We start from the raw sequence: 23,187 nt of genomic DNA on the forward strand, positions 1-23,187 counted from the left end.
TTTTCAAACAAGTAGTAGCTCGGGTACTTATGTTACATTTATAAAGATGGTCCTAGTTAAACACCGAGTATTATAATGGGTTCTTATCTTTGTAGGTACATTATAATTATTTACTAAACCAAAACAAAGCAATCTACAAAGAAAAAAAACAAATTTAAGTCAGAATGCCTCGCAAGAACGGAAGCCAATTGTTTTGTAATTTTCCGCACATAAAGGCGACATTTCGACAGCAAATAAAACAATGGCCACTAGGGCGGAATTAGTTAGTGATGTGATAGCGGCAGCTTAGATCAGAAGTAGACGCGAGCGCGGGCGCAACACACTGCACCTCTGCTGCCACGGACGTTATTTATGAATAGTCAATCATGGCTGGAGTGCTATTTATCGTGAACGTGCCCAATAAGGAATATGAAAATTATTTAAAAAAGAATATCATTCCAAATTTAATATTCGAAAAAGAAAAGTACGAGAGAGCCTCAAAAGTTATTCATGAATTAAAAGAAAAGCATTTAGGAACAAAATCTATAGAGTCGTTTGCACAGGATGATGACAGTGCTGTCGTAATATCCAAGTGTCGATCAACCGATTGTTTGCATCAGAATATTAGAGCTGAATCGTTCGGATGTCCCAGTGAGAGTGGTTTAGCTGAAGGAGAGTTGGTGGATCGGAAAGGTTGCGTGAAGGCTTGGGAAGAGTTGAAGCAGGCGATAAAGCCGCGCAAGAACAAACTTACAATAACAAGGCCTACCCGGGGAGTGGACGTGCTCGCTGCATTTCACTGGGACACGCCACTGGAAACTGTAAGTACTTTGTTACCGACTCAATTACACATGTTAGCCCCCGCTCTCATTAAACAAGAGACTGCACCTGCTCCTAAATGAGGCATCTTAAAATTCTGTTACGAGTGTTCCAAGAAAGTATTAAGATTGAATAAATTCTCAAAACTTCGGCATGGCTACATTCGTTGGATCAATAAAAAAGGCCAAACAAGATAAGAACATTCATAAAAATAAAACAACATGGACTTATCATTCATGAATAAAACGAATCAATTTTCTTTCATAAAATAATTGAAATGTGATTCAGAGATTGTTGTCTTTTGGCACACTTTTTCATTTAATGTGGAAATTCAGGAAATTGTCTGATACAGGATAGCTTGTGCCAATTTTCAACGCCCGAGGATTCTAAGATCATTGGTTATTAGAAATTATTTTTATATCAAAATCGTGAATCATTTAGTTTTGTTCTAAATCACTTAATTGATAGAAAAAAATGGGTTTTTATTGATTTATGCATAACTATAAATAGACCTTTACATTTTGGTGAAATATTAGGAACATATACGTACGTTAAATAAAACATTATCTCTTACTAATTAACACTTACTCCATATGACAATACCCATATACCGCAGATAATCACATATTTGACATCTAATCACATAATCACATATTTAATTATAATTAATATTAACCTGGAGTGAAAATGTTTTATATTTATATCGTTAGCTACATGTAACTGTAACCAGGAATCGGGTTAACGACAGTAAATAACCTTTGACACGACATGGAAACCCAAAAGCTCACGCTTAAATGTTATATGGGGCTCATGTTAAATTACGATGTCGGTGTAAACAAACACCTGCCCCCATTATAACCTGTACGAAAACTATTTAAAAAGTGGTAGACGTCTTTAAATGCTTGGGTGCTTCCCAAAGTTTTCCAAACATTCTGATGATGTTTATCCCCAAAACATTTGTTCCAACATATGGAACGCTGCAATTTAATCTGTTATATAAAAATAAATCCGGTTTTTCTTCCTGACGCTATAACTCCAGAATGCACAAACCGATTTCCAGGGTTTTGCATTCGTTCGCACGCAAAAAAAAATAGGAACAATTCAACAGAAAAGCAGGAAAACAGGGAAATCATTGGTAGCGAAACGGAGTTCACTGGGTTTACTAGTATTTTTTATATAAAAATTAATTGATGTTCGTTAGTTTCACTAAAATACGACAACGGTTAGATTAATTTGGCTAATTGTGGTCTTGAATTATTTGTGGAGGTCCAATATTTAAAAGGTAAAAAAAATATGTTTGAGGCGGTACGAAGTTTGCCGGGTCAGCTAGTTTTTAATAAAATTTACAATAGGTACTATTCTTTTGACTCACTCAATACTTAGCACTAATTTCTATGATAAATCTATTTCTTCTTTCTATTTCATTTCACTTCAAGTGATGGAAATAACTAATATGTTTTCTTTAGTTGTCATGTCGTCGTGGGCGTCATTATCTGGAGTTGTGGACGGCTCAAACGTATTATTTTTTGTATTTTCCCATGTCAAACCCCATGTCAGCTTATCACTCGCCATCTTCCCTTTCCTAACTATCATTATTCATAACATCTACGTGTAGGTACTTATTGTTATCTTTGAGTTGATTTCTGTCTATTATTTATTCCATTTGTAGAGTTAATTCGAATGTAAATCTGACTTAAGATGTGTCTAACTCCCGGAGCTGCGCACTACCTAGCGGGTTTACTGGGGCTCCGGCTAGAAAAGCAGGACTAGGAACGGGGTGGTTTTTAGTCAGTAAGAGTCTGACATTCTCTCTCGCCTCGCCCAAGGCGGGAGAAGTCATTGCATGATTTTCCACCTTAAAAAAAGTTCAAATGATTTGTCTAACTTTTACATTTACTCATAATTAAACAATTTCTCGATCTATCTATATGAACGAATATACATAGAAATTTCCATATAGACAAAAAATGCTGTGTTAAAAATAGATAGATATTTATTTGCCTACCTAACGAGTGCAATGACCTTGATAGGTAAATACGTCAATAAAGTTAATTGTTATATAAAAAAACACTATCATCCATTATGGGTACAGCCCCTAAACCTCTTCATTTTTTGTGCTAAAACTGTTTCTATAAATAATTTCGTTACAAAAATAACATTTGCATTAACAGCTATTGAATAAAACCACAAAAAAAGATGAAATAAAAAGATGCCCGGTCAATTATTCGCATAAAAACGACGTTATGACGAACGTTTGCGGTTTCAGATAAAAAACGCGCATTCTTACATATTTACCTATTAGAAATGCTATAAGAATGTTACCTGCGCGATGGGATTAACTATTTGATTTTCCCTATAGCTAATGATCGATCATATTCGTTTATTGATTGTAACATAGCATAACGCCACATACTTTAATTCTTGCATTCAGTATGCGGAGGAACACGTATAGAAGTCACATTTTACCAATAAGTCTCATTTGATATGGTGGTGATGAGCGGTGCCATATACCAGTCACAATTCCAAATGCTATGCCAATAAAAAGTTTCTTTAAAACGAAGAAGAAAAAGAATAATAAAGCCTAAAATTAGCCTAGCAAAAGGACTAGTCGTACTCCACCAACGAGGCAGTGTTCTTTGTTTTATCTAACATTAATTTCCTCTTTCAATTATGTCTCGCTAAGGTGAAGGTTGTGATAGCTGACATTGCAACGTTTCTTCCTAACTTCCTATTGCTATTAAGATAAGTTTGACACATGTTGTCATTTACTTTAAGCCATGTGGTGAAGACATTTTATTTTATGAGGTTATCTTGTAAACGAGCAGACGAATCACCTGATGGTAAGCAATCGGCGCGACGCATAGACACCTGAAACACCAGTGGCGTTACAAATACGTTACCGGTCTTTTGGGGGAGATGAATAAGATTGGGGAGGAGGGTAATTAGGCCTCCGCTAACCTCACTCATACGACAAAACACAACGCTAGCGTAGTGTCACGTCAGTTTTTTGTATGGCCGTGGCCGACTCAACCGTTTCAACCATACCTCATTAGGATTAGCCATCAACTACACTTTGACAGGAACAGCATAACTCCCTGATAAACTTGCACTTCTTAAACTGCAATTTTCAACATGTTTACCAAGCGTGGAGATATAACAAACCCCTTTCATGTAGAAGAGCAGTTTGTATAGATACAAAATGTCATAGGATATTGTAACACTATGTTATTTTGTCGTTGTTCGTACTTAGTTGCCGGAAGAAATCAATTTGTTAATTTACCTTGTGGCAAATACAATAGGTTTCCCATAAAAAAACATGTTGAAATGTCTCCGTTCTGTCATCATAAATGGTTTCAACCAGTCAATGATTACAGCTACATTATATTGTACATTGATCACATTTCCGAGCATTTAAATCATTACTATTGTTATAAATAGATAAACAATGGAACGTTTAGACAATAAAACGTTTTCATAATATTTTGAATATCTTACTAGAAAAGTGCTACATGTTTCATTGATGTCAATTTGTAATTTAGTGATAGAAATAAAATACTACAATTAAATAGACACAATTACCCCCCTTCCCAATATTTCCAATCCCGTTTCCCCAACAACCCTTAAATTCCTAACTGGCAACGGACTTGTAACGCCTCTGGTGTTATGGGCGTCCGGTGGTATAGGCGGCGGTGATTGCTTACCATCAGGTGATCCGTCTGCTCGTTTACCGGATTATACCTTAAAAAACCAACATTACACGGCTTTGCCCGTGTGAAAGGTAGCCTATATATACATATTATCCCTATAAAGTGGGTTCAGAAGATCCTCAAATCTAAAAGATGTACCAAAAAAAAACTCACATTATGGATAAATTAGTAGAGAATACCAAATTCGTGACTAAAACTTACAAGGCAGCCGGTAACTAGATAAAGTAGGTAATTTTAAAATAAAAACAACCAAACTATACTCCATTTAATGTGATAACGTTTTAAGGACATTTCAGCTAGAATTTTCTATTCGTCCTTTCTACAAAGATACATACATACATACTGCATAAAACCTTATACATAAATACGTAATTTTTTCCTGTAAAAATACGTTCGAAGTAATGAAATATCTCCGGAGCTGCGGACTACCTAGCGAGTTACCGGGGCTCCGGCTCGAAAAGCAGGAGTAGGAACGGGGTGGTTTTTAGTCAGTAAGAGACTGACACTCCCTCTCGCTTCGCCCAAGGCTAGAGAAGTCATTGGATGATTTTACCCCTTAAATAAAAGTAATGAAATAGCTATGTTTGTAGTTGTTGTTTATCGCTCGTCCAATGTTTTTCTCATTTCGATATTATTCGACGTTTCGTTAATTTTATTGCTTAGCCGCTTGAGATTAAAAGAAAACAAAATGTTGTTGAATTCAATCGTTGCTTGAACATGATTTTGTTTGTTATAATATTTGGTTGTTGTTATTGTTTTAATATTTTTATTTATTTATTATTATTAGACGAAGCTGTTTTATTAAGTTTGACCCGTTTCTTTGTTTTGGTCAAATTTTGAAATTGGAACTTCACCCCTTTTCTGTCGACAGATCGATCTGATTTTTGGTACATACTCTTAATCTTGATGATCATACGATATTATAATGGATTTTTTCGTGAACTACCTCCATTATGGATGTCGATTGGTAGATAAATTCATTCAAATCAAATCATATTTATTGAGTAGAGACTCAATAAATTATTCAAATCAAATCATATTTATTGAGTAGAGACTCAATAAATATGATTTGATTTGAATAATTTATCTACCAATCGATATCCATAATTGAGGTAATTCATGAAAAAATCCATTATAATATCGTATGATCATCAAGATTAAGAGTGTGTGAGTCTCTACTCAATAAATATGATTTGATTTGAATGAATTTATTTTGGTATGCATCATAAATACAGGTCTTAAATAATTAAAATAAATTCAGCTGCCCCGCCGTTGAGGCTTACAATAATAAAATACAAATCAGAATTTAAAACACAATTAGTCATTCTAGATACATTATTAAAACATTCCAAATATTATAGATACATACAAATTCAATTAAAATCGTTTAACATATTTTTATGTTTTAGGTACTTACTTGTCTTTGTTATTGTTTTATGAATATTATATAGCGGATGAAAGACCAGAATGAATTCTGTGTATTGTAGTGTCATCATATTTTTTTTATAAAGTACTTAGTGAGAGAGGAAAATCTTGTAATGTTTTTCAATTCACAAAATCTGTTACCGCAAAATACAAACAAACACTCAGTAGCAATTTACTGTTTGTATTAATATAGAATAGAGATGATAAGAGGTTTGAAAATTAAAAATCAATTTAGTCCGCCAGTTAGGTAATGAAATAATATTAAACACGATTTTTTTTTTATTTATAAGAACAATACTTTGATAAAACAATCAATGTTTAGTAGAGCAAATAGGTACGTCATTTCTACGTGTAAAATGTACCTACAAGTGAAATCGATATATCTTCGTAAGTATTCGTTTCCGTACGAAAATAAAAAAATACGTGTCTAATATTTAAAAATAGTGTACAAGACGAACATTAAAATAAAAAATAATCATTTAACCTATTATACATAGTAACTATTGAGTAAAAGTTACATAACGAGAAGTACTAAGTAACCACAGATTATAACAACATTATAACGTAGATGTTATATCGCTATAACATATTAATGAAACAGGTAGTTATGCAGCTGAATTAAACAAATGCGTCATGAAAATATAGCCTGCAGTAATAACATCTTTGAAACGTAAGGAACTGTTTGTAATAACAATTTTCTAGTTAGAAAAAGCCTGCAAATTGTAACCTTAAATCATAAACTTTTTGGTTGAAATTCTTTATATTTTCTAGTAATAAAGAGCCTGCAAATTAAAACCTTAAAGGTACTTCCTTTAGGTTGAAAATTAAATAGGGAAATCCTCTTGTAAGACTGAGTCTATCAGTTTTAAGTGTTACGCCTAGGTTCTCTTTGAATTTATTGTTTTTACTGACCATTATCTCAGTAAACTCTATCACTAAGTATTGTATAGACGCATATCAAACTATCCCTATCTACATTTATTAAATTTTCAACCTTAGTACTTTACAATAAAGTTGAAAATTCATTAATAGTGCTGGGTTAGTTTATTGGCAATATATTTTAACCCTTGTCTTAATAACCATAAGTTATGAAATCCTTTGTTTCTAGATCCTAGCGGAAATAGTGGAACGTCTAGACATCAAAAATGCAGCTTGGAGTACTACGAAGGATGATAAATTTTGGCAGGTTAGTATTCTAAGGTTAAGGTAACTATTAAGTATTTTAATTTTAAAATACAACTTCAACTTTATTACAAAACAATACGGATCAAAATCTATTTAACAAATATAGGTTGGTTTGATAAATTTTGGCAGGTTAGTTTACTGTATCTACCCCAGGTATATTTGCTCACTAGAAATACTTACTTACTTACCCTTTAAATTTGACTTTCTTAAACTGACTTTACGATTTATCCATTTCATTATGGCTTCGTCGTAATGTCATTTCAATAAGTAGAGTATCTAGAATACTAAGGGTTTGGAGTTTCTTACAAACCAATAAATATCAATTTTTAAACAAAGATTGATTGACTTACAGGAGCAGTAACACTTACATTCATAGACTTGATGATCTACTTAATTTTCGATTTTTGGACCAAAATTTATACTAGTTGACGTAAAAATTTGATGACGTCTTACCGCACAAATTCATACAAAATTTATACGTTTCGAAAAAAGTATTAAAGTAGACTAGTAGGAAACTAGCTAATAACTATTGTATGGCGTAGTTAACGAATACATAGTGACACACACCCATGTACGAGTACATATCTATGATCTATGTATATCAAACCGTTTAATAAAAGTCATTATTACATCGCGTAGGTCCTATTAGCTAGATAAGGATCTTAGTCATCGTTCATAACTGCACGTTACGAATGCGGCAGACGTCCAAACTGCTTCGAACCCGCTTTGTGTAGACCCATAGTCGTACAGTGTACTGGACACACAATGGAACATACCACACTTTAATATATCGATTTAAACATAAACGGAACAAAGTGTCTATATAATTTTTAATTAATTGAGGAAAGTAATGTTTGGTGGCGGATTTTTAGGTTAAGTACTTTTTACCCGACTGCGCCAGAAGGAGGGTTATGTTTTTTTTTAGTGCTTTTCTTACCATTAGAGATGTATTATGCTACGTTGCTGTGCGTGAGTTTGGCTACCTCTAATACAACTTCATTGATACACATAGCTTAGCACTGGTGGTAACGAATTCAACTAAGCTATGTTGTTATATGGAAAGATGCGTGGTATGGATGTGTGCTATAGAAGGCTTCCCTTCTATCGATATACATCGAATACTCGAATTGCGCATCTTCCTCGTGCAGGTACTTTGCGGCGGTGCATCTTCATATTTTTATTATTTTACACTTTATGCACATGTGTACAAAGGTGGGCTTAATGCCGTAGGCATTTTCTACCAGCCAAACCTTTAGGTGATGCAGTGAAAAACCAGTGGTAGGTGCATGGAGCAAGTAAATACAAAAAAGCTCAGGTGGAAAAATAGAATATAACTACTTACACAAATATATACCAATATATATTTAAATAACATGGAAAAATAATAAACCTACATAATAACATTACATATACTATTTACATATAATATATACATATAATACATACTAATTATAGTGATGATCATAATGAAGACTCTTCATAGCACATCTTAGAATAATATTACAATTCTACTTATAACCAGTGTTATATATAACATACATATTAAACACTTTTACCAATGGACACCTAAATTGAATCCAGTGTTTTATATGACTTAATAGCAATTACATTAGGTAAATATAAATTGGCAAGAGTCCAATATATCTTCACAAATTAAGTGTTCTCGTTAAAAACTAATTAGGGCTGTAAAACATTTGTCTTAGCTACCTTTTCTTAAGATAACCCTTTTATTCGCAGGTAACTTTTTCTATAGAGTCAGGGAATCTGAGTGAGGAATTGCTACAAGTTCTAAGGACCTTTGGGATCGGGTCCAGGTATCAGTCATCAGTCAGTTTGGTACCTTGCGCCCTGTATTATAAATCCAATGATGAAGTCAGTCCACCGGCGTCTGAAATTGGTGTCATTCGACATGAAGAGTAAGTATTAGAGCTGTACTTATTTTTTCTTTTTTAAAATGTATATTTACTTAAAATATTTTATTGAATAGGTTCACCCCCTATTACATGGGACTTATAACTCAAATGGTAAAAAGTGGGTGTACATTGTATAGCGGCATTACGTGCCTTAATGTGCACCTCTGCCTACCCCTTCGGAGATAAAAGGCGTGACGTTGCATTTATATTTTATAGAAAAACAAGGAACAACAAACGATTAAATGACGAAATCTTAGTTAACAAAGAAAAAGTAATAAAAGAGCGAAATAAATAAATAAATAAATATAAAAAAAATTATAATTAAAGACACGCAAAGGATAATAAACAAGAAAAAATAAAACGACAATAGAATGAATGATCAAAACAACTAGCAGCTACAAATACAAGCGAACATTTTATCGCTTCCAAAGGAACCGACTAGAGATGTAATTAAACAATTGATCTCGATCTCCCGGAACAACGTCTTAACGAACAACTATTACTTTAGCGAACTATAAATAAACCTAAATGTTTAAAATTAAGCTAAATGACGCAAGGACTATACCTACTATCATTAGTACTTACTCCCAAATATTTTCGAACCGATACTACCTTCAAACCTTCAAGAAAAAAGCACACTCTTTTATAATGCCGGCAACGCACCTGTGACTCCTCTGGTGTTGCGGGTGTCCATGGGCGGCGCTGATCACTTACTATCAAGTGACTCGTTTGCTCGTTTGCCACCTATGTCATAAAAAATAGGTACAGGCCCCATCATATCCTGCTATACCTTCTTGTCCGTTCTGTTTCGTCCATATTTTTAAGGAACAGATAGATTAAATGATTTTTTTGAGGTGGGGAAATCATCCAATTACTTCTCCCGCATTGGGGGAGACGAGAGGGAATATCAGACTCTACCTAACTTAAAACCATCCCACTCCTACTTCTGCTTCGAGTCGGAGCCCCGGTGAACCCGCTAGGTAGTCTGCAGCTCCAGATCAGGCATCAGCCCAACTGGACCCCATCTGTGATGGTCTGATAGTTCTTTGAGACGCGTTAGAAACGCGACGCGCCGTACGCACGGATTAGATGGACTAGGAAAATCATCCAATGACTTCTATAGCCTAGTGTTAGGCTCTTACTGACTAAAAACCACCCTGTTCCTACTACTCGAGCTGGCTGACCTAAATCCCCTGTTCCCTGTGGAAGATATTGAAGGTTTCTTTAACCAAAAAAAAGAAAAAAATATTGGACACCATTCGATCAAAAATACTTTTTAGTCTTTCTTTGAAATAATTTCAATAGGTATATTTATCCTCAATCAGGAAAAACCCCAAATAAAAATGATCTCATCTTACCTATGCAGAGAATGAATTAAATTCTTTGTGATTTATATCAACAGGTAATCTTCTTTCCCCTTCCTATTACACAACACAAGTCACAATAATACATATTTTTCAATTGCCACATCGTAACCTATACTTACTGGTTTCCATAGAAATAAACATGTTTTACAGTTATTTAAATTGTGGGCAAACAATCATTTCGTCATTAGAAAAACTTCCCATTACTTAATAATTCACATTTTATACGTGTTTACAGCAATAAAAATATGGTAAACACGTCATTGCTGTGTAAAAAATGTCTGAATCTATTATAGTGTAATAGAAAAGTATAGATACCGTACATACCTAATATGATTTATCTACATAGACATATTAATCATGAAATGACCATAAGTATTTCCTTTACGTAGTATTTCTAAATCAATATCAAAATCACCTTTATCAGTATTATGGTGGCCATACACGTAGTGGTATACCTGTACGGTATACCGGGACTGAAGACTTATTATGCAAGTATACCGGTGTGTGACAAAACTTGCACAAGTTTCCTGACTTGCACGCTCCGGTATACTTGCACAAGTCTTCAGTCCCGGTATACCGTACAGGTATACCGCTACGTGTGTGGCCACCATTAGCCGGGCTACACAAAATTTTACCATTCAATTGTAACAAACTTATGAATAAATTAAGAAAAAAACATTTTCATTATTGATGTATTCATCTGTTTAATTTCAGCGTCTCAAATACAGCGTGGTCCCGATTTTCATCATCGGTGCGTGCGCGCACGAACCTCGCACAGGTGTTGCACGATGTGCGCGCAGACGCAGCCCTCACCTTTGATTGGGTGTTTCTTCTACTGGTCGCCGCGTTCGTTGCTGCTATTGGTCTGGTTGAAAATTCCACTGTCATTCTTGTGGCCAGTATGCTTATATCTCCACTTATGGTAAGAGAATTGTTGTATTTACTTACCTACCTATTTTGATAGGTATTGTTATGTTATCTGTCGCGTACACACATTAACATACCTCATACTATACACACAACACAATAAGATCTGAAATTGCATTCTGTGGAATGCATCTTATGATGTTAAAAATATCCAATAATACGTAAGACATGTACAGTTTACTGAGTTGCTTGCTGAGATGATCCGATACCCTTATCGACTATACCAAGAAGAAGGAAACCTTTTATACTACGACTTTATAATGTACCTTTAACTTCTTATTATTCTGACGACAAAATATTTTGACTACATTTCAACCTCTTCTTCCAGGGTCCTATAACAGCGAGTACTCTAGGCACAGCCGTCAAAGATCGTTCCCTGCAGGTGATGGGAGTCAAGAATGAGTTCCTCGGCTTGTTCCTATCTCTCGTCATGGGATTCCTGTTCGGGCTGACCATCTGTGCGATCGATGAGCGATATGGAGTCGTGGAAGACTGGCCTACTTATGAAATGATCTCAAGGTATCTCTACTCCAGCACTTCTGAACATAAGCCTCCCTTACAGAGTTCCACATCAGCTTGCTATTAGCTCTGCCTAACGCCTGTAGTCAGTGCATATTTGAATTTGATTCTTTTTAACCCGTGGTTTGCTGGAATGCCGATACGTACACGCGAGACACAATGTGTTTTCTATTGTGTTTTATAATTCTTACAAACCGGCAGATAAGAGGTTTTTAAGTAAGACAATCAACAACAACCTAAATTTGTATGATGCTAAGATTAATTCCTATGTTTTTCGGCTTACTCACGTAATTATTTGACGAAGATCTTGACTAGTTTCAAGCTATGTTAGAGACTCATATTCATGATCAGCATACCTTATCGTACGCACGTAGCACAACGATAGTCGCCGCGTCGTGGAAATATAATAATTAATTTAGTATATATCACGAAAGTTATAATATAAACATTCTCAGATTAGTGTACCTACATTACTGAGATATGTAAATGTGTAGGTATGTAGAAGGTAATTGTAAACACTAGACATACATTAGTAGGATAGTAAATAATAATAAATAACGTTATTACACAACGTTTTATAGTTATTACAAAAATGTTATGTAATGTAATAATACTACAAAGCTTGTAATTTACGGTACGTAAGTTATTTACGTACCTAACATTAGTTCTTAATACGTTCCTACATTTTTGGTAAGGTATTTGTCCCAAATGAATTGCTAAAAAAATACCTATCCCATATAAAAAAATAAATTGAGCTCTGTAAAGTATACCAGTAACTGTCCGATCTTCACCTAGCCAAGATCAAAAAATTATTAATTTCAGTAGTAGTTCAGGAGTTGTGCGCTTTTATGTCGGTGATTCATTTTCGTTAGTAACATTTTTTCATGCATGAATCACACAAAGATTCGCTCCATGTGTATCGAACCCGCTACACATTACACAGCAGCCAGTTGCCTATTCACCGCACCAAACGTACAGTAGCATTGAACTAACATTTCATTAAAAATCTAAAACCGACTAACTACGTCACTGATTACATGACACTGTTCTAGAAAACAGGACACAGGTCGGCTATTCACCTTTGGAACATCACACTTCCTATCCCTACATGACGATATTGTCACTACATGATAAACGATACAACCCACCATCAATCACCCTGTCTAGTCAGTCAGTACAATGCAAACATAATAACATATCGATTTCCTTATGGCCCTGCAATCTTAATAAGATATCTGTTACGAAACAGCCAATTTGCTTTGTCTTTTAATTAAAAATTACTAGGATCTTACAAGTTAATTGTTAATTAGTTTAGTAATGAACTATGTTGCACTTGATTGTTTAATGTTGAGATGGTTTTAATAAGTTCAAATTAAAATAATCTATCTAGACTAATAAGTAAAATTCGATGGTCTGTTTGTAATATTGAAATAACCGTTAAATGCATATGACACATACGCGACATATACCAATTTTTTTTTACAATGTTTGTCTGTCTGTTTGTTTTGGTTTAATCTCTGAAATGGCTGGAATTGGCCAGTTTTAACGGTACTTTTATTAGCAAGCAGCTGATGTACTAAAGAGTAACTTAGGCTACTTTTGTTATTTTAGACAAATTCATTTATTTTAGAAAAAATCTCTTGACTGGAAATTATTACACTGTGTTATCCACCTTTTTACTCACTTCTTACATTGCGGTACAGGACTTTATCTCTGACCTATGACCTATTTGTGTCCTAGATTCAGATAAGGTCAGTGGAATGCCAAATACTAAAACATTTTAAAAAGTACTTCGAAGACGTTTTCAGACATAGTGTTTGTGCTGTGCATCGTATACATTTGAAGTAATTTCCATAAATCGGTACTTCAGCCAAATATAATTAGTTGACACATCTTAATAAACCACAATTGTCCAACCCGCATTGAGCAAGCGTGGTGATTAATGCTCAAACCTTCTTCATGCGAGACCTTTGTTCAGAAGTGGCCAGTAATAGGCTGTTGATGTGAATAAACCACAATTATTCTGATTTCCAGATGTGAATACCGATCCCTATGGGTAGGAGTACTGGTGGCGATACCAAGTGGTGCTGGAGTGGCTCTGGCCGTGCTGGGAGAGTACACCTCCTCCCTCGTTGGGGTCGCCATCTCTGCCTCCTTGTTGCCGCCTGCTGTGAATGCTGTGAGTATGAATTTCTTATGATCATTCCATCATGTAGAAATAAAATGTATCCATCCATTCATTAAATCAACATTAGCCTATTTATATATGTCTGCTGCTGTCTATATATGGCCATGAAGAGCCTAAAGCACGTCACTGAACGCGATCCATCTATCTATGACGTAGATTTAAGCAGCATCTACTACACATGCGGCAATGGCTGTCTAGTTGACAGCCCCGGATCTACATTTTTTTTCACCCGGGGCAAAATTTAAGAAATGCCGCCCCCACCTACTTTTTTTTTTTTTCATTAGGATTTTGTCCTGTGTCGTGGGTGCGTTTACAAACATACAAGTTCACATGCACACAGACCCGAAACAACAATTTGTGGATCACACAAAGAGTTGCTCCGTGCGGGAATCGAACCCGGTACCCGTTGCACGGTAGCCAGTTGCCCAGTCACCGCACCAACCGTGCAGTCAAATCGTGTTTATTTTCACCTTTTTCACCCATATAATTGCAACAATCAGATGTCCACAAATTGTTTGAAATTTGGACAAAGCCTACATACTAACCTACCTTCCGGAAATAATGCATCCATTATTGTTCATTCTGTGTTGTGTATTATTTACAGATAAATAGACCTAAACCTAGGATATATATGTATTTAACAGGGTAGGGTTTAAAATAAAAATATGCATTATAAAATTAAAAATATATTATATACTAAATTTGTTAACAGAAATTACAATGTTACTCTTCTAGGTTTTTGTTCAGCAAATAAGTCTATAGCCTTGTCGTAATTTATCTCGTGTGCAATACGATTTTCTATGGCTAAGATTGCAAGACCCGATAAGCGTTCCTGGCTTGAAATTTGGACAAAGCCTACATACTAACCTACCTTCCGGAAATAATACATCCACACAGGCCTACATTTTCTTTTTCACGAAAAAGTGTTTCAAGTTTAATAGGTCTCCTATAGTAAATGGGGTGTGCTGATCACGAATCTGTGCTTAGTTTTTTTCTAGCAAGTCAGGTTTTTAGGAAAAGTGTGAATAAAATTTTTCATAGAAACTGCCAAAAAAATCTTAGAAAATATTTATTAAAGATATATTTAAAAGAAAATTACACTGCAAAATTGAGCTGCTCATAAAAAAAATAACCTACGTTAGACAGACGTTGGTTTTTTTTAATGAAATCGTTCTCTTTTTCCCTGAAAACTGCGCCCTGTTCAAGGCCCAGCAGTAATCAGGCATCATTCTAATATCCCAACTTCCTTGGTAACGTCTCTCCATCTCCTATATGTTTTGATGGAACCCCTCTCCCTGTTCCTCGCTGACAACTCCAAGATTTTCGGGAAAATAGTCAACATGGGAATTCAGAAAATGAAGTTTAACGCTCATATTGCATCCCAGTTTTTTATAATTTTGGAGCATCTTAGCTACAATTTCTTTGTACTTAATTTGGAGACTTATTATTTCCAAGGAAATCTTCTATGACTTCTACGAATGAACTCCATACTTCAGATTCGTCCTGGGTCATTGTATTCTAGAACAATCTATCCGATTTTAAATTTCGAATTTGAGGGCCTATAAAAGTTCTTCTTTAAGTTGAGCTTAAGAAAGTGCAGGAAATTTGTCGCATATGTATTAGCAGTCACCTTGTTTATTTTAAGCTTTGACAAAACTGCTACATCAATCCTAACTTTATGTGAAGGGGAGGTGAAAGAACTGATTTTGGGTTGGTGCACATTTTTTTGTCCCAGTACAAGTCTTTCTCTGAAAGGCCATTCTTTCTTAATGTAATGTAAATTTTGTGCTCGACTGTCCCACTCGCACAAAAATCATGGATACTTTGTAAATCCAGACTGCTGACCCAAAAGCATAGATATTATTTTGAGGTCTCCACAGAGTTGCCAACAATATTCGCTATACTTTATTTTATTTAGCAACAGCTCAAGACTCTCGTTCGTTTCTTTGAGATGCACGGAGTGAGCAACAGGCACCGAACCATAGGTATTACCATTGTACAACAAGACACCCTTCAGACTTCTCTTAGAAGAATCAATAAATAACCTCCATAATGTGGAATCGTAATTATCAGCTCCCAGTTTCATTACTACTTCCTGTTCCATGAGGTACAGGTCGTTTAGCAGACGGTAAATTAGGATACTGAATTGTATGTTTGTTTTTCGAATGGACACCCTTTACATCACAAGAGCAAAAGTAACAATCGACGAGTGCTAAATAGTAAATATACAAACTACTCACATTTTTAAAACAAAACACTGTCGTGGGGACAAGTCGACGAGGAAGTTTTCGAACATAGCTTCATCTCACGGTAATCAAACGCGTGCTGCCCCGATCTGCGATTCCTGCAGGCGAGCAAGAGCCGGGCGCGTATTTCTAATCGACTTTATATACTTTTTTTTTCTGATGTCGGGTGGAAACCTTTAAAAGGCGCCTAGCTTTTTGGGGAGAAAGACTAGGGAGTGTGGGATTTTTACCTCACTAAAACCACCCCGGTGGCCACCTTCAGCACCGATAATGGGCACCCAGACCTCTAACTAGACCTGCTCCGGAGCCCCTATGGTGCAACGCCTGTTACGGCACATCCCTAGGGAGACATGTACCTCCCATTAGCCTCATTGTGCAAGTTGCACGGCAGCACGTGACCACTGTGCCACCGTCTTCCCTGAGGTCGCTAGATGGGCACCTAGAGTCCCCACTCTAGGTACCCGCGACCCCAAAGGTCTACCTGCAGTTGACGCAGGCGGGATTAGGCGTCAAGACTGTTGCCACCTCGACGCCTTCTATAAGCAGGATCAGCCCTCTCACGATCCCGCTCAGCAGCCTCCTTTTGAGACATTACAGTCTCACAAAAGGAGGCCACCTCCCTCCAGTTTTCTGTATCTGCCAGCATAGCCTCTACTACTGCTGGCAGAGACAGGTCTCGCCCGATCTTGGTAACCAGGACCCGCCGCTCCGAGACCCACGCCGGACACTCTTCGAGCATGTGCTGTGCGGAATCCAGGTTACCTCCGCAGTGGTGGCAATTTGCCGTGGTCTCTCGCCCAATCTTGTTCAGGTACTCACCGAAGCAGCCATGTCCGGTCAGTACCTGAGTGAGCCTGAAGGAGATGCGCTCCTCTCTTTTCAGCCAGGCTTCGAAATGCGGCAAAATGGCTTCGACAACGCGCTTGCGTAAGATCTCTGGCTGTTGTAGCCGCTCACGCCACCGCTCGAGCGCGTGTCGCCTTTCTTGCCGCCTCAGCCTAACGAACGCCGCTCCTGGCACTCTACCACCGTTTTGACGGACGGAACGGATTTGGTCGTAGACCTTCGCGTCCATATCCGCCAGGATATCCAACGGCGGAAAGCGAGCCAGGAGCGTTGCCGCCTCAAAGGACACCGTTCGGTATCCTCGTGTGATACGGATGGCCATTTTCCGCTGCAGACGATAGATTTTCGTTCTGCAACGTCGGACGCCTGACAGTCGAGCTGACCAAACAGGCGCCCCGTAAAGGACCATCGATCGCACGACACCCGCGTAGAGGCGGCGAACTTCTTCTCTTATGTACTATGCCTACGCGCCTAGCGAATAATAAAATGTTCGGGCAGCACGTCTCACTCCGCGCTCAGGGTATCGGTAAAGTTGATATGGCCATGAAATTCCTGTACTTGTAGGTACTATATTTATTCCGTGGTCAAAATTAAATAAATGATGAGCTGTCCACTGGTCCGTGAAGTGTGAATTTTGCCGCCCCCTGAATTTGCCGCCCGGGGCATGGGCCCCGGCTTGCCCCCCTAGATCCGGGGCTGCTCGTTGATCGCAAGTGCAACTGCGGGACTAAGGGTCTCGCGTTCGATTCCCGGGTCGAAAATTTGTCATATGGCAATAGGTTTACCCCTTATTACATGGGACTTATAATACATGGAGAAAAGTGGGTGTAGGTACATACGTACAGCAGTACAGTGGCATTAAGTGCCGTATTGTGCACCTCTGTCTACCCGATACGACTACTACACATAGTTGGTAAAACCAACTCTCACTCTGAAAGGCCAAAGTATGAACATAACAAATAAATGCCACCAGAATAGATTGCATTATTTAGGGAAAATCTAAAAATAACCACTACATTGACGTTCGTCATAATAAATAGAACAAAGGTGATGCTAAAACGGAGAGCTTCTTCATTTGGAATCACGTATTTTTAGGTCTTGACGTCGGTACCGAAATAATCAGCAAAAGTTTGTGTTATACCTCCTTTACTTGTACCAAAGTTCTGATAAGAACAAGTTACGTTAAAATACTGTTTTGTTGTATAACTACGTCATTATTACGTCTTTCAGAAAACAAAGGACGCACGTCATGCCTTCATATATTTATTTGTCGTTCATTCCCCTAGGCGTAAGCAGAAATGCACGTATTAAATGTGACACCCACTTTCGTGTGTGACGTCATTGATAGGTCATCTGTGTAGCTGAAACTATGGTCGACGTATTGTGGTCTCTTCTTATTACAGGAGACTCATAACACAACTGATTAATAAAAAACTGGGTTATATTATTATTGATAATTACTTTCTATTTGCCCACCTCTACGGGAATCAAAGATGTTATATCATATGGGGAAACCTCTTATTACTTAACTTAAACCACATATTTGTTATCATCTTGGCTTAGCAGTACTTAAGCCAAAAAGTGCATTATTCTATTTGAGCTAATTTGAACACTCTTTACAAATACGGCATTATAACGCCGCTTATCCGCAACATTGCTAGACAGCCTACAACATTACAGTTCTTCTGTGGTCAAGAAACATATGAAGCTTATCCCACAAAATTTAATACTTCAATAATTTCATTATTTATTTTGTTTAAAAATGTTTTTATTAATTGCCGGTTTTCGTTGAAATATTTGTTTGTATTAATGGACGAGTACTAATTGTAATTTAAAATATAGTTAGTATAGTTGAAATATGCAGAATATTGATAGCAAACAAAAGACGAAATCCAACCTTTATTATAGTACAATAGAATAGTGTATGGTGTATGGCCCACTATTAAACTGAACATTAGCAGTGGACATATAATATAGCATTACATTAATACTGCGATTATGGCGACGATTATGGTAGTGGCTGATGGTATGTATGAATGGTCGTGAGTCATCGTAATCGCCTCCAATTGTTCCGGCCAACAAAATGTACGGATCATAATGTATCGTGGTGGTAGATTAAATAGGCGAATCGAATGTATAATGTTGCATAAGAAAGAATGCGGAAATATTTTTTGCAAAACGAAAATCACATCTCATGTAGAGCCATGGTTTTAACCCTACATCATCAGTCATAATATCTATAAACCTTAATTTTATACTTAAATTGCTACGTAAATACTACAGCCGTACCTCGTAGCGCGTATTTCGTAGCTCGTAGCAGCGTTTTCTCACTATTATCTCGTAGACGTGCAAATCGTGAACTCAACTGGCTAATCCGCCGCAGAGAACATTTTTGAAAAGTTAGTAGATCACCTTAGTCAAAATGCATGACCATTATGGATTAATACTTAATAGCGGAAAAACGCTGCTACGTGGTTACGAAAGACGCATTACGGGCTACGCGCTACGAACTACGCGCTACGAGCTACGGCAGGATTTTACCTCAACTACAACTGTAGTATAAAAATAGGACTTATAGATTTAGAACTGGGCATGACGTAGTTTTTTATCGCTTGCTGTCTTATATTTAAAGCGTGAATTTACTGACTGATTAGGTATTACTCAAAGATTTTTAGTACCTATTCACATTTATGTAGGCAACTAGATACAATATTAAACTAAAACGAGGTACCACATAACAGAAAACCTGTTTTTAAATGAACCACCGTAAATTTCAGGGTCTCCTCTGGGCGATGGCTTTGACTCGTTTGTTGGTGACGACAGAAGAACTTCGCTGGCTGGTGGTACAACCGTCGGAGCTAGCAATATTGGGCACCGCATCACTATGCCTGACCTTGGTGAACATCATCTGCATATTCCTAGCTGGAGTTGCTGTTTATAAGGTATGCTTTTATCATCTTTTCTGTTGGATTACGTGGTTTATATTACGATAGTCTATTAAAAAAAAGGTAATGGATGACCTTTACTGGGTATATCATTCCCCTACTTTAGGAAAGATTTACCAGTTACCTTTTATTTTTTCTTCTGCGTTGGTCTACTAATAGGACCCAGTGCCTCCTTTCGCTGCAAAAGGTGGCCTAGAAGTTCTAGTGAGGTAAAAATCACACACTTCCTAGATTTTCCTTCCCAAAAAGCTAAACATAGAGGAAACCAACAAAGACATTCCTTTTTATAAAACACTTTTCTATTGTGGGTGTTGTGGAACTGGCGTTTATTACTACTTTATTACTATTTATCACAAAGTTATTCATCTGAAAAAAAAACCAACATTCAACTAATTATAAAAAGAAACATGTACCAGTTTAAGTTCTACGTAAGAACATTACTTTCATTCTAAGTTATAAAGTTACTTTGCAAACTAGACACGGTATAAAAACTGAGCAAACTTCTTCCAGCCTCCAGTTAGTTAGGTACCTAATAAGATCAAGATCTTACGACGCACGAACAACTTTGAAACTTAAAAGAGTAAAGTCCATTGTGGCTGGTGTACGGCAAATTGCACAGAACTAAGTTTACTTGTTTTTTTATGCTTATGAAATGAGGAAAATAAACAGATCGTTTCCTATTTGAATTTTTATTATAACGCGTTCCGAGTGTCTTTTGTAAGCAAATGGGTAATTTAAGCCTTTAACTGCCATCAGAAAACTATTGAAGGCAAATCCTCTACTAATGTAGGTTACCGGTGACCTACGTGGAAGTTAATGTATGTTATAGGACTCGTGTGTGGAACGTGAAGAATTTAAAGATATAAACGATGACTGCCCAGTGCTGCCGTGGTAAGTGTAGCGGGTTCGAATCTCGCACGGAACAACTCTTGTGTAATCCACAAATTGTTGTTTCGGGTCTGAGTGTCTTGTGCATGTGAAATTGTATGTTTGTAAACCCACCCAATATACAGGAGAAAATCCTAATATGGGATAACGTTGTATAAAAAAAATACATCATTTTAAGCTATTCTTTAATCATAAAATTATTTCCAGGTGAAGGAAGTAAGTCCTCTGGACAGGAAGGACATCTCCTGGTGGAAGGCCAACAGAAGTCGCATGCAGTCTAATAAAAACAAAGATAATTTGAACTGGGATGCTTACAAGTTAGTATTCAAAAAGTCCACTAAACAATAATCTACCATTTTGCATAAAATTGCTTCACCGCCGTACCGGCAAGCGCAGTGGAGGATGTCCACCCGCAAGGTGGACAGAAACCTGATTAAGGACACAGGGTGTCGCTGGATGCAGGTCCCTTCCAACCTGTCTATCTGGAAGTTATTGAGGGGGGCCTATGTTCAGCAGAGGACGTCCTATGGCTGATATGATTATGATGATGATGGTTTACTACTAATGAATGGGCAGTATTGTGCTAAAAATATTGTTAATTTATAAAAATGGCATACAATTGAATTCATGCTGGCGGAATTTATACATATAGACTGTTTGTCGTAAACAATAACTTACTTTAATTACTTTACTCAACTCAACCCTAGAATCTAATCCGAAACTCTTTTAGTGCAGCTTACTAATAAACATCCCACCACCGTACACGCTGAAGTGAAATCCTATTTTACTTACATTACGATACGCAGCGATTTTATATACAAATTATTATAAAGTTTGTGTATGGAGATTGCTTGCGGGCTGGACAGTGTAAATCAATATAATATTTTATAATTATTTACAGCAAATGGTACGACGGGAAAGAAGCTACAAAAGTGGCTAACAATGATACGACAGGCGTGACGCCGGGTCAAGTGGACAACAGCACGGTCACCTTCCGCAGGAGACCCTCCGTCATCAAGCGGCTGAGGACACAGGTGGATGGGTTCAGTCAAAGTACACAGTGAGTATTATTGCATTTGTAAATTTCTGAAATATTTATAAACGTAAAGGTAACGCATCAAATTGTGTAATTTAATTGGTAAATCCTTTGAAATAATGATCCATAAAACTTTGTATTACTTGGGAATTTCGAGTTTAAGTCAAAAAGCCATTATGCGATCTCATCGCCACGAATCAATCAAAAATGTACCCTTGTTCTGTCTTGTGGACTTATGGAGATATTGAACCTTATAAAATGAGCAAAAACTCTTTTGTTAACATCAAAAGACAAGATACAGTTCTTACTATAACAAGCACAGGCACTATACCTTCTAAAGTAGATACGTAGTATATAGTAGTGAGACTTCTAACCCGTTAAGGCTGAGTTCTACATCTAATTTTATGGACAAAAGTCGGGGGTCAAATGGGTCGAATCCCCTCCCTTAAAAATTATGGCTATTTTAATATTGTTTTTACTTTTTTTGATATCAAAGGTTGTATGCGTCGTAGAAACAAAAAAAAACGACAAACGGTAGATAATAACCTTGGCTAACTAATTCATTACTTTTTTCATATGTTTGATAATGTTTTGGTGAGAAAAAAATTAATTTGTGAATTATTTTTATCGAACAAATCACTATTTTTCAATATTTTCAATTAGGGGTTCAACCTCCCATATTATTTTTTTTGGCGATAAAATTAGATGTAGTACATACTGAGCCTTAACGGGTTAGAAGTCCCACCCCTATCACATTGTATATATATACTACAAGTATTTACTTAAAGACTAATATCATCTCATCTTGTTTACAGTTTATCAGACATCTACATCCCAATGGAGGTGGAAACCAAGGCGAATCTAGAAACTCAAACAGCGAGCAACAACACAAAGGACAAAATACAAAACTTAGACGAAATACAACACAACTATTATAATTTAGGATTCCAAAATGATGAAGTTTGTGAAGACAGTGCCTCGAAGGTCTCTGACTACCCCACTTTGAAGCCGTCGTTAAGTTACACAGTGGAAGCGAAGAATCAAGTCCTCTTAGACAATAAATGCTACGATGTATAATGCAATAATAATAATTGTAGTTAAAACAATTTTGTATCCATTTTTTTATTTAATAAGTTTAGTATGAATGATGAAAACTGAAAATTATATTAATAAACGTTTGGTCGGTTTATTATATTT

At 36.6% G+C, this 23,187-nt stretch overlaps 1 protein-coding gene across 1 annotated transcript; it reads left to right on the forward strand.

The window, feature by feature from the left end:
- The first annotated feature begins 243 nt into the window (after positions 1 to 243).
- Positions 244 to 23,184, forward strand: LOC118272494 (uncharacterized). Its single transcript, XM_035589038.2, has 10 exons — positions 244 to 800; positions 7,039 to 7,116; positions 8,853 to 9,031; positions 11,110 to 11,317; positions 11,651 to 11,841; positions 13,876 to 14,020; positions 19,899 to 20,063; positions 21,162 to 21,271; positions 21,856 to 22,014; positions 22,806 to 23,184. Exons 1-10 carry the CDS (start codon positions 366 to 368, stop codon positions 23,065 to 23,067), a joined length of 1,932 nt encoding a protein of 643 aa, XP_035444931.2. The 5' UTR covers positions 244 to 365; the 3' UTR covers positions 23,068 to 23,184.
- The last annotated feature ends 3 nt before the right edge of the window (positions 23,185 to 23,187 follow it).

This window comes from Spodoptera frugiperda, chromosome 4, assembly GCF_023101765.2.
Source record: "Spodoptera frugiperda isolate SF20-4 chromosome 4, AGI-APGP_CSIRO_Sfru_2.0, whole genome shotgun sequence".
In the NCBI taxonomy this organism is placed as follows: Eukaryota; Metazoa; Arthropoda; class Insecta; order Lepidoptera; family Noctuidae; genus Spodoptera; species Spodoptera frugiperda.

Excerpts from the sequence above, each read along its gene's own strand:
- LOC118272494 (XM_035589038.2), top strand. The coding sequence starts at position 366 with ATGGCTGGAGTGCTATTTATCGTGAACGTGCCCAATAAGGAATATGAA. Across the intron at positions 9,032-11,109 it reads GGTGTCATTCGACATGAAGA|CGTCTCAAATACAGCGTGGT; the intron begins GTAAGTATTAGA and ends GTTTAATTTCAG. Across the intron at positions 22,015-22,805 it reads GGGTTCAGTCAAAGTACACA|TTTATCAGACATCTACATCC; the intron begins GTGAGTATTATT and ends TCTTGTTTACAG.